At 44.5% G+C, this 12,351-nt stretch overlaps 1 protein-coding gene across 2 annotated transcripts; it reads left to right on the top strand.

Annotated features, from left to right (window-relative positions):
- Window positions 1-64: 64 nt before the first annotated feature.
- Window positions 65-12,313, top strand: LOC118368477 (nuclear receptor-binding protein-like). Of its 2 annotated transcripts, none has more exons than XM_035752613.2 (18): window positions 65-199; window positions 1,229-1,555; window positions 1,638-1,760; window positions 1,905-2,009; window positions 2,170-2,259; window positions 2,395-2,435; window positions 2,720-2,814; window positions 3,263-3,346; window positions 3,459-3,517; window positions 3,674-3,772; window positions 3,872-4,004; window positions 4,158-4,248; window positions 4,348-4,398; window positions 4,836-4,971; window positions 5,084-5,137; window positions 5,260-5,323; window positions 6,559-6,614; window positions 6,956-12,313. In XM_035752613.2, exons 2-18 carry the CDS (start codon window positions 1,355-1,357, stop codon window positions 7,049-7,051), a joined length of 1,578 nt encoding a protein of 525 aa, XP_035608506.1. In that variant the 5' UTR covers window positions 65-199; window positions 1,229-1,354; the 3' UTR covers window positions 7,052-12,313. The 2 variants fall into 2 exon arrangements, with proteins under 2 accessions (XP_035608506.1, XP_035608505.1); XM_035752612.2 differs by lacking the exon at window positions 65-199 and adding an exon at window positions 297-464.
- The last annotated feature ends 38 nt before the right edge of the window (window positions 12,314-12,351 follow it).

Genomic DNA, 12,351 nt, shown 5'->3' with positions numbered 1-12,351 from the left:
TATTTATGCATATACTTGAAAACAAAATGTCTAAATCATTCACATGTCAATTGAGGAATGAAGAATGTTGACATTCGTCAAATGGGCATGTGAAATATTGCGATGTCAAGTATTGATGTGTTTTATTTGATTTATTTTAAACTATAAGGTCTACATTTCCAAATGTATCCGTAGAAAATGAAGACAAGTCATCATGCGGGTAAGAGAAATCAGTGTGCGTGTTGATATAAAGTTGCTACGTTTACACTTGTAACCCCATATACGGGAGGCTGCAAAATTAAGCAATCGCTTTTCACCTGGTTCTAGCCGGGGCGACCCGGGCCAGATAATCGAATCCCCTCATTCTATTGAAGTACTTCTGAAATGTTGAATGGCGTCCTTGTCATTTCGAGCTAGCGACTACTAGTAGCTAATTTACGCACTGCGAGGGGATTTACAAGCAACACATGTTACTTTTTTTCCAAGTAAGTAGCTTAACTTTACCGTGTTTGTTAGCAATATAGCGCATAACTGGGTAACCAAAGGGGGCTATTGCTGACTAGTTTATTAGTTAAGAGTTACGCTAGCTAACGTTACTGTAGCTAGATCATTTCTGAATCAAACAGTTGATTAAGTTATCTTACTAGGCTAGCTGATAACGTTAGCTAGCTAACTACTGTTTTCAGCTAGCTAACTGGTTCTTATCGGAGTTCGCGCTAGACATATTTTCTGAATGTGTAACTTCACAGTATGTTACCTGGAAAATGCTGTTAGCTAGCTGTGACCACATGACTTTGTTTAACGTTGTCGAAGTGAAAGTTGGTCAATTAGCTAGCCAGTTCTAGGTAGTTATCTAACTTTGATGCCCTACGTTTGGGATAGAGAGGTGCACATTTGGTTAGCTAAATATCGTTAGATAGCTAGCTAGCTAGTTAGCTTCTAAAGTTAGTTACCTAACGTTACAAGTGAAACATAACTAACGATGTCAGTCCACCGCATAAGTGCGTAGTAAGTAGGCCTAAGCTACTTTTCTACAGTTATGCTAATTTATGGCAGATACTTTGTCTTTGCAATCCTCACTGGCAACCATAGACTTGAAGTGACGTAGCCAGTCCCGACCAAGCAAAATTGATTTTTTTTTCACAAGAAAAACTGTCTCATTTCATAGTACAGAAAGTATTGATAACTATGAGTTGTCAGTGTGCTCCAACTCGGAGAGAAATAATAATGGTGTCTCTTTTGCCAATAGTGCATCATAGTCCTTGGGGTGTGTGAGTGGAAGGGGGTGTGGCTGCCACAGTTCCAGAAGTGGGAGAGAGAAAGGCCTTTGAACCCCAGAGAGGCACAATCTGCCGCATAGACCGGTATTATCGTGATGTCAGAGGAAGACGGAAAACCCGGCCAGGCTCTGGAGGCCAAGGCAGAGCCAGTGGCACCCAGTGGCCAGGGACCTGCGTCCTTGTCCACAACTGTGTCGGGGCCCCCTACCCCCACCGAGGATGAGGATGAGAGCGAAGACGAGTCTGAGATCCTGGAGGAGAGCCCTTGCGGCCGCTGGCAGAAACGCAGAGAGGAGGTGAGACGGAGACACATTGGACTGTCCATGAACTTATTGCAACAGTGTGAACCATGTTTCTGCCTCTGTTTTCTCCCCCCAGGTGAACCAGCGGAACGTCCCAGGGATAGACGCTGCCTACCTGGCCATGGACACGGAGGAGGGGGTGGAAGTGGTCTGGAACGAGGTCATGTTCTCTGAGAGGAAAAACTTCAAGCTGCAGGAGGTAAAGTATGTCTGGCTGCTTCACCAACATCGCCCCCTTGTCTATCTGTCCTTGTCTAGTGGAGTTATAACAGTTGATCCCATCTCCATGGAGACTGTTTAGTTAAATGCTGTCCCCATGTTGTCCCTATTCCTCTTTGAACAGGAGAAGGTGAAGTCTGTGTTTGACAACTTGATTCAGCTGGAGCATCTCAACATTGTCAAGTTTCACAAGTACTGGGCTGACATCAATGACATCAACCGTGCCAGGGTGAGTTCTGACTCGTCTATGAGAGGGAAGACTTTCCTTGTTTCTATCACAGGGTCTGGTTTCTATAGTCAGGACTAAATGTGAGGAGTCACTGAAATGGTGAACAATGTAACACATTTCAATGATTCTTCTTCCTAACTAACTGCGGTCTTCACCTCAGGTGATTTTCATCACAGAGTACATGTCCTCAGGAAGTCTGAAGCAGTTTCTGAAGAAGACTAAGAAGAACCACAAGACCATGAATGAAAAGGTGCAAATATCATAATACAATTTGCCCTGCCCACCATGTCACTGATAACACAGTAGCACATCAAAGGATGTTTAGCTTTGCAGATAAGACTTTCATTACTCTACATGTAACAGAATATATCATTTGTTTGTTTAGGCCTGGAAGAGATGGTGCACCCAGATCCTCTCAGCGCTCAGGTCAGTTTCTCTCACTCTTACAGACCAACTCTGTGATAGCTGCAACACTAATAACAGGGCCCCATATTTAATAAAAACAGGTCATCGGGGTCATGTGCGGTAGGCATGAAACAGGAGAAAATGTTTTGTAATTGTGTGAAACATGGATGTACTACCTCAACTGAACTAATAAGAACAAGCATTTTGTTGAGGTGCTTTACGGAACACAAACCTGGTTTACTATGACGGACAAAAACGACTGTGGGGTTGACTAACTCCTATGGTCTCCGATGAGCCTCTGTTAGTTACCTCCACTCCTGTGAGCCGGCCATCATCCACGGGAACCTGACCTGTGACACAATCTTCATCCAGCACAATGGACTCATCAAGATAGGATCAGGTAGTGCTCCAGTTTTTAATTTTAATTTTTAATTTTACCTTTATTTAACCAGGCAAGTCAGTTAAGAACACATTCTTATTTTCAATGACGGCCTGGGAACAGTGGGTTAGCTGCCTGTTCAGGGGCAGAACGACAGCTCGGGGGTTTGAACTCGCAACCTTCCGGTTACTAGTCCGAAGCTCTACCGCCCCAGTCCTGAACAGCACCACACCAGCCCTGTATGGGTTTAGCTCCAGGTTATAAGATTATAAGCCTGTGTTTACAGGCAGCCCAATTCTGATCTTTTTTTCACTCATTGGTCTTTTGACCAATCAGATCAGCTCTGGAGAAAAAAAAAATCATAATGTGGAAAGATCGGATGAGATTGGTCAAAAGATCAGTTTTGGGCTGCCTGTCTAACCACAGCCAAACAGACTGACTGTCTAATCCAGTGTCTGTTGTCCCCCAGTGGCTCCAGACACCATCAACAACCATGTGAAGACTTGCAGAGAGGAACAGAAGAACCTGCACTTCTTTGCTCCTGAATATGGAGGTAAAGGCTCTGAATGACATGGATAGGTCAAATATAGGATCTTCTCAGGAAATGTCTTTCACTAAAACCATTGCCTCATCTCTTCTCTCGATCTTCTCCCTGACCCCTGTAGCTGTTGCAGATGTCACTACTGCAGTGGATATCTATTCCTTTGGGATGTGTGCCCTGGAGGTGAGCTGGCACTCTAAATTCGAAATGTATTTAAAATTGACGTCATCTCCGTGTGTCAGAACTTGTGACGTCATCTCCGTATCGGGTTTATCTGATCTCTGCTGCGCTGAGGCTTGTGTTGGGTGGATGGTGGTGATATCATTGTCTGTTGTATAGATGGCAGTGTTGGAGATCCAGGGGAATGGAGAATCTTCCTACGTCTCTCAGGAGGCCATCAACAATGCCATACAGTCACTGGAAGACCCACTACAGAGGGTAAGAGTGTGTAATATTATGGTTGTGTGTGTGTACTATAATGGGGGGGGTAATATTGTTGGTGTGTGTGAGATACCTGTGTGTGTGTGCGCCCTACAGGAGTTTATTCAGAAGTGTCTGGAGGCTGACATGTTTAAGAGGCCTACAGCCAGAGAGCTGCTGTTCCACCAGGCTCTGTTTGAGGTGCCCCTGTTGAAGCTGCTAGCTGCACACTGCATCGTCAGCCACCAGCGTGAGTGTCTCTCGCACACAAACACTTCGCCACCAGATTGCGTCTTCACGCGCAAACAAACACGCGCTCACTCATTGTCACACGCAAACATTTGAACCCCAGAGGGGTCATTGTCAGCCACCAGCTTGAGTATCTTCTCCATACCTCTATCAGATATGATCCCTGAGAATGCCTTAGAGGAGATCACGAAGAACATGGACCCCAACCTCATCATCGCTGAGATAAAGGAGGGCGTGCAGCTCAAGTAAGTTAAACTGTTGGTGACTCTATCTTCAGCTGAGTACGCTTTAGAACAGGATATATTCTTCAGAGTCCTGTGCTGATCCTGTTTTTCTCTCATCAGGCTGTCTCAGTTTCCTGCCCTGGAGCTGGATAAGTTCCTGGAGGATGTGAGGTAAGGAACTCTCCATCAGCTACTGAATAGGACCAGGAAGCTGTCCAGCCTATGACATATTTCCACCACTAGAGGGTGTAGCTGAATCATATGGCTCAGACTTATTTCTAGTTACTACTTTATTAGAGAAGCATCTTGTCAAACAATATCTGGGGTGGCAGTATTTAGCATTTGACTATTATTGTGCTGTGCCAACATCTGAAATATAAGGTGTTTCTCCAGCCCTTCCCCTGTTCATACTTTTTGTTGAAGTAAAATGCTCAAATCTGTGTGGAACAATGTATGAGAATACCTGCAAACTCTAAAGATTTGCTCCCAGAGTTTTGACGTAAGCTTTTGACCATCGTGGGTCTACACTTTAGCCTTAATAACATGCGTATAATTTACCTCTGCCATCATGAAATGAATGTAACTCCTCTTCCCTCCCTCCCTAACAGGAACGGTATCTACCCCCTGACAGCGTTCGGTCTGCCCTCTCGCCAGCAGCCCCAGCAATCGCCTGTCAAATCACCCATTGTCACCCCATCTGTAAAATCTCCTACCCCAGAACCTTCGGAACTGGAGACACGCAAAGTGAGGGAGAGTCGAAAACGGGAAGAGTATCTATCCCATCAATTACTTCACAATAGCAATATTTTATTTGTTGGACACCTTTCTGAACACCTACATTTCTCACTTTCTGCAGGTTGTTCAGATGCAGTGTAATATTGAGCCATTGGAGGAGGGTGCAAAACATCATGTAAGTAGCTTTAATCTCATTGTTTTCAGTTCAGTGACTAAAAGTTAGATGACGTCGACGAGCATGTTCTCGAGGCCAGTCTCTGAATGTGTAACCATCTCCTCCTCCTCCTCCCTCCACAGCTGACACTACTGTTGAAGCTGGAGGACAAACTGAACAGACACTTAAGCTGTGACTTGTTACCCAGTAAGAACAACAGAAACAAAGACATGTCATTGAGCTGGGCAGGCAGGAGATCAAAGCGTATGTTCAGTTAAAGGGATACTGATTGCATACTGGGATCTATTCTATTTGCTAACCCAGTGTGATTTTATTAGACAGCACTTGGACCATTAGGATTTTTATAAAAATAACACTACAATCCACAGCCACTATACTGCTCCAAAGGGGGCCAATAGGATCTAGTCTTACTGGACTGTCCTCTCCTACTGACGAATGGAACACAGTTGCACATGCCAGACGTACCACAAGTCTCAATCAAACTATGCAGCCAGTCTCAAACTATGCAGCCAGTCTCAAACTGTTATAGACAGGTGTTTGGGTAAGATAACATAGCCACACAGCATTCCTTTTAACAATGTCAGGTTTCACAAGGGAAGGGATTTGAGTTGTAACCCTATCAGCTCTTGTCTGACCCAGCTTGTTGTGTATGTTGTCTGGGAATGGCAGGACTTTGGCCACGAAGCCAGTCTGGGTGTTTTGTCTTTAACTCCAGACACTGGCCCTGCCCTAGTGAACGGTAACCCCTGCCTCATCCACGTCGTTGGGGCTGCTCCCATTGCACTCATCGCTGGCATGATCAGACAGTTTGTGTGTGTGTGCACCTTGTATGTGAGATACCAGTGGATCTAGAGTGCAGATGAGGTGGAATTGGGTGGAGGGGGACAATGCACGAAAGGCCATATGATGGATCCTTGGACGGTACAAACAGTATTATATTGTACCACATAGGGAATACAGGTCTAAGTTGGGCATCTACGTTGAACATGAGTCTTCCCATAGCCAGGAGGGTGTGTTCGTATGACCCTGCCCCTCCCACACACACATGACAGGCGTGTCTAGTGTTGCGTGTTGAGAATGTCAGGCGTGTGTGGCTGTTGCTGGCAGCTGCTCCATCTCTGGGGAGGGCTTGGGCACTGACACACCCTGCAGGGCATACAAATGAATACAGATATACATTCAGAGATTTGCCTGCGTGTACAGAAACACATACTCCCATACATAGTCCTTAACTACCTGTCTTCCCACATCATACCTCCCATCAATACTTAAGCTGCTCCTATCATATAGATGGGGAGGTTAAATCAGACAAAAGTCCATTAAGTCTGTTGGGTTTCTACCACATTTAATATTGCACTTAAAGATTGCGTAGGAACAAACGTGTATGTATGCTAACACTGACCCTACGGTTTCTGTTCCAGATGAGAATGTAAAGGAACTGGCTGTTGAGCTGGTCCAACTGGGCTTTATCAGCGAGGTAAGTTTGTGTAGGTGCTCTGTGGCAGAGCAGTGTAAGTGTTGTATATGGCAGAGGAGAGGCAGTGAGAGTGGATTAGTGTCCATGATGAGCATCCCACTCTAGCTCTGCTTGACCCCTATAAACACACACAATCACAGGCAGTGTGTGCACATGTCAGATTGCAGCTCCTGCCCTCTACTCTACAGATAGGGCTGTTTTTTTTTATTTTTATACAGATTCTCTCACTATGTACCTATAGCGCTGGAGAACGGCGTACATAATATATTCTACCCCCCCCCAGCTCTTGACTCTTCTGTGTGGGCTCCCTCTATACGTAATGTGATTGATTGTCCTTACAGGTGGACCAAAGCAGGATGGCCACTGTACTAGAAGAGGCCTTCACCAAGTTCTTCAACAGGAACGATTCCCTCAACCCTGTTACTGTGTCCTCATAACAGGATCACCACGGACCCCAACTCCAGTACCTCTATATATGCCTACAGGTACCTCCGTAGGTGGTTTGAAATCGGATACAAATCTAATTTCTAGCCGTGCGACTTGTCTGAACAGTCAAATCTGATTTATTTTCCCTCAAATAGTTTTTACTGTTATTTGGCTTATGTTGCTTGATAGCTTCTCTGTTTGACAAGAACATGTGGTAGCTACCTGCTTTTGTTAATTGTTTACAAACGATTGGGTGTGCTAGAGAGCTAAACTGCTAGTTGATTGATTGCTGTGGCTAGCCAAAATAGCACTCGTTTTGAAAGTTTGGTCAGCTCATCCTTTTGAGGTTTTAAAGGTGTTTCTTAATTAACTCTGATTTTGAACATTTAAAGCAACCGGGAAATGTCTATGCCAGGCATTGTTACCTTTGCTAACTACATAAGTGATAGGGAGCACCGCCACCAATCAGCTTACACCACACCCCTGTCGTTAATGACAACTAGTGTAGCCCTGTCATCAATGACTGCTGTCTGAACACCCATTCATCTGATTTGGTCAGACGGGAGAAATACTCCAGATATAGCAGACCCTAGCCCCCCGACACAAACTATTGCAGCATAAATACTGGAGGCTGAGACAGGAGGGGCCGGGAGACACTGGCCCCATCCAACGATACCCCCGGACGGGGCCAAACAGGCAGGATATAACCCCACCCACTTTGCCAAAGCACAACCCCCAACTTACTATCCCGAGACAAGGCCGAGTAAAGCCCATGAAGATCTCCCCCTCGGCACGAACCCAGACAGGAAGGTCACGTCAGTGACTCAAGTGACGCACCCCTTCTAGGGATGGCATGGAAGAGCACCAGTGACTCAGCCCCTGTAATAGGGTTGGAGGCAGAGAATCCCAGTGGAAAGGGGGGAACTGGCCAGGCAGAGACCGCATGGGCGGTTCGTTGTGCCTTTCCGTTCACCTTCACACTCCTGGGCCAGACTACACTCAATCATAGGACCTACTGAAGAAATGACTCTTCAATTAAGACTTAAAGGTTGAGACCGAGTCTCTCACATGGGTAGGCAGACCATTCCATACAAGTGGAGCTCTATAGGAGAAAGCCCTGCCTCCAGCTGTTTGCTTAGAAATTCTAGGGACAGTAAGGAGGCTTGTGACCATAGTGTAGGTATGTACGGCAGGACCAAATCGGAAAGATGGGAAGGAGCAAGCCCATGTAATGCTTCGTAGGTTAGTAGTAAAACCTTAATCATCCCTAGCCTTAACAGGAAGCCAGTGTAGAGAGGCTAGCACTGGAGTAATATGATCACATTTTTTGGTCAAGATTCCAGCAGTCGTGTTTAGCACTAACTGAAGTTTATTTAGTGCTTTATCCGGGTAGCCGGAAAGTAGAGCATTGCAGTCGTATAACCTAGAAGTGACAAAAGCATTGATCAATGAGAATGAATGTGAATTTGGATGGGTCGCCTAAAAAGTAGCATTTGCGGCTTTAAGGTCTGCAGTGTGAATAAGGCTTAAATCTATGGGGGACCATATAGCCTTGCAGGGCTGCCTGAGTCAGTCCCCCTCTGTTTACTCTTCTCTTTATAGTAGCAACTTGTTTTGGGAAGGAAGCCAACAGATATCACATGTCAGTATTACTTGTTTGTGCTTTAGAAGTGCATTTAATGTCTTTGCCATTAGCCTTTTTTGTGGCTGTATACAAGCACACCTGCTCTCTGCCTCTGTGTGGTCACTACGGCTATGCATGAATGTCTGCGGTGAACTTTGCTCTCTTTCTGAATGCTATAAGTGAGCCTTGTATACATGTATGAGTGGGGTAGGGGGAGTCTAGAGTATTAATGTTACAAATGTGTCATATCTTCACTTTTTTAACAAACTGAAATGTTTACTGTGGTCTTAACTGATGGAGCCACACCCCCATGGAGTCTGAGCCAATAGTCTGGGAGGGGTGGGATTTACTGCCTATCAATCAAAGCAGATTTACAGGAGATGTCCAATGGCTGGAGCTGAAGTTAAGGTGGCTGATCGGTGAACACCGTATTCATGCCTCTGCTTGGCTAACTCAACTTTATATAGTCTGTTAAAAATATATATTTTTAACTTATACTGTACTTATTCTGGATAATTGAATGGTTTGCTTTGAATATTCTGGCTGTCAAGTTTTTTTTATTTAAAAAAAAAAAAAATTGTGAACAGGTAATGATTTACTTTACTGTACAACCCAAAGAGGAGTTGATGTCCAAATATGAAATGAGTATATGAGTGGACAAACTGTTAATCTAGTGGCCTGGCTCTAACTTGTACTGCTTCAACTAAGCTGTTTATGTCTTGGCAACGCTAGTGCTGTTGAGTGCAGAAATTGTTAGGTGATCAGGTTCAGTAGAGCACAACGTTGTGGAATTTTGACAAAGTATTCAGACCCCTCAACTTTTTCCACATTTTGTTACCTTACAGCCTTATTCTAAAATTCATTAGGTGTGTTTTTTCTTTCTTGTCAATCTACACACGATACCCCATAATGACGAAGCAAAAAGGTTTAGACATTATTGCAATTTTTTTTAAAGTCACATTTACATAAGTATTCAGATCCTTTACTCAGTACTTTGTTGAAGCACCTTTGGCAGTGATTACAGCCTCGAGTCTTCTTGGGTATGACACTACAAGCTTGGCACACCTTTAGTTGGGGAGTTTCTCCCATTCTTCAGAACCTCTCAAGCTCTGTCAGGTTGGATAGGGAGCGTTCCTGCACAGCTATTTTCAGGTCTCTCCAGAGATGTTTGATCGGGTTCAAGTCCGGGCTCTGCCTGGGCCACGCAAGGACATTCAGAGACTTGTCCCGAAGCCACTCCTGTGTTGTCTTGGCTGTGTGCTTAGGGTCGTTGTTCTGTTGGAAGGTGAACCGTTGCCCCAGTTGGAGTTCCTGAGCGCTCTGGATCAGGTTTTCACCAAGAATCTGTTCTTTGCGCTGTCTTTTGCCTCGATCCTGACTAGTCTCCTAGTCCCTTCCTCTGAAAAACATCCCCACAGCATGGTGCCAGGTTTCTTCCAGACCTGATGCTTTGCATTCAGGCCAAAGAGTTCAATCTTGGTTTCACCAGACCAGAGAATCTTGTTTCTCATGGTCTGAGTCCTTTAGGTGACTTTTTTTGCGAACTCCAAGTGACCTGTCGTGTGCCTTTTACTGAGGAGTGGCTTCTGTCTGGCCAATACCACAAAGGCCTGATTGGTGGAGTGCTGCAGAGATGGGAGAACCTTCCAGAAGGACAACCATCTCCACAGAGGAGCTCTGTCAGAGTGACCACTGGTTCTTGGTCACCTCCCTGACCAATGCCCTGATTGCTCAGTTTGTCTGGGCAGCCAACTCTAGGAAGAGTCTTGGTGGTTCTAAACTTCCATTTAAGAATGATGCAGGTCCCTGTTTTCTTGGACCTTCAATGCTGCGGAATGGTTTTGGTACCCTTCCCCAGATCTGTGCCTCGACACAATCCTGTCTCGGAGCTCTACGGACAATTCCTTCGACCTCTGCTCTGACATGCACTGTCAACTGTGGGACCTTATAGGCAGGTGTGTGTCTTTCCAAATCATGTCCAATCAATTGAATTTATCACAGGTGGACTCCAATCGAGGTGTAACAACATCACAAGGATGATCAATGGAAACAGGATGCACCTGAGTTCAATTTCAAGTCTTTTTATTTATTTTATTTTCACCTTTATTTAACCAGGTAGGCAAGTTGAGAACAAGTTCTCAATTACAATTGCGACCTGGCCAAGATAAAGCAAAGCGGTTCGACACATACAACGACACAGAGTTACACATGGAGTAAAACAAACAGTCAATAAATAATACAGTATAAACAAGTCTATATATGATGTGAGCAAATGAGGTGAGATAAGGGAGGTAAAGGCAAAAAAAGGCCATGGTGGCAAAGTAAATACAATATAGCAAGTAAAACACTGGAATGGTAGATTTGCAGTGGAAAAATGAAATGGTAGAAATAAAAATAATGGGGTGTAAAATATCAATACAGTAGGGGGAGAGGTAGTTGTTTGGGCTAAATTATAGGTGGGCTATGTACAAGTGCAGTAATCTGTGAGCTGCTCTGACAGTTGGTGCTTAAAGCTAGTGAGGGAGATAAGTGTTTTCAATTTCAGAGATTTTTGAAGTTCATTCCAGTCATCGGCATTAGAGAACTGGAAGGAGAGGCGGCCAAAGAAAGAATTGGTTTTGGGGGTGACTAGAGAGAGAGACCTGCTGGAGCGTGTGCTACAGGTGGGAGATGCTATGGTGACCAGCGAGCTGAGATAAGGGGGGACTTTACCTAGCAGGGTCTTGTAGATGACATGGAGCCAGTGGGTTTGGCGACGCGTATGAAGCGAGGGCCAGCCAACGAGAGCGTACAGGTTGCAATGGTGGGTAGTATATGGGGCTTTGGTGACGACAAAACGGATTGCACTGTGATAGACTGCATCCGATTTGTTGAGTAGGGTATTGGAGGCTATTTTGAGAGTCTATTTGGAGTTTCATGATAAAGGTTCTGAATACTTATGTTAAGGTTTTTTTGTTTTTAATACATTTTCAAAAGAATCACATGTTTTCCCTTTGTCATTGTGTGTGGCTTGCTGAGGAAACCTTTGTATTTAATCCATTTTAGAAAGCTATAACATAACAATGTGGAAAAAATCAAGGGTTCTGAGTACTTTCTGATGGCACTGTGTAGAACTGTCACACCTCTTATGAATCCTGTTAGCCGTCTTCATTGCTTTTCTATCTGCAGTGTTCAGTACGTTGCACCCTCCTAAACGCAACCCAAGTTACAGAATGATGCACTTACCGTAAGTGTACTCAACAGCCTCTTTCCCCAAAGCTGGATTATTTGCTGGAAGAACGACAACCGCTATAGTTTGACTGGTTAGCTGGATCACATGTCTGGTACGCAGAAATGTTTCTGTCCACTAAACAATCTGTCTGGAAAAACTGCAACAGCAAAGCCCTCAACTAGATCCAACCTCAATCATAACATTTGTTTTACAGTTACTGTATTCACAATCTGCATTTTTCTTTATACTGTATCTTTTACTTTGGAGCGCTTGGGCAGCGCGTTTAGTGATTGAGAAATAAGTGGGTTACTGAGTGGGTTTGTGGTAGTAGTGTGCGTGCGTATGTGTGCCTTCTGAGAGCCTTTGCAATGTATGATTCGTTCATGTTCCTTATATTAAATTGTTTGGTATTCTGTATGATTAAATATGTAGCCATCACATCTCCCTAAATGTCTCAGTCATTAGTTCCTGAATCT

Source organism: Oncorhynchus keta, chromosome 35, assembly GCF_023373465.1.
Source record: "Oncorhynchus keta strain PuntledgeMale-10-30-2019 chromosome 35, Oket_V2, whole genome shotgun sequence".
NCBI classification, from domain to species: domain Eukaryota; kingdom Metazoa; phylum Chordata; class Actinopteri; order Salmoniformes; family Salmonidae; genus Oncorhynchus; species Oncorhynchus keta.
The sequence above is the reverse complement of the archived record's forward strand: the minus strand, read 5'-3'. Positions and strand labels throughout refer to the sequence as shown.

What these genes read in the sequence shown, in the direction of transcription:
- LOC118368477 (XM_035752613.2), top strand. Translation starts at nt 1,355, where the DNA reads ATGTCAGAGGAAGACGGAAAACCCGGCCAGGCTCTGGAGGCCAAGGCA. An exon ending in ATGACATCAACCGTGCCAGG is followed by an intron (nt 2,010 to 2,169) that starts GTGAGTTCTGAC and finishes TCTTCACCTCAG; the next exon opens with GTGATTTTCATCACAGAGTA. An exon ending in CGGAACTGGAGACACGCAAA is followed by an intron (nt 4,972 to 5,083) that starts GTGAGGGAGAGT and finishes CACTTTCTGCAG; the next exon opens with GTTGTTCAGATGCAGTGTAA.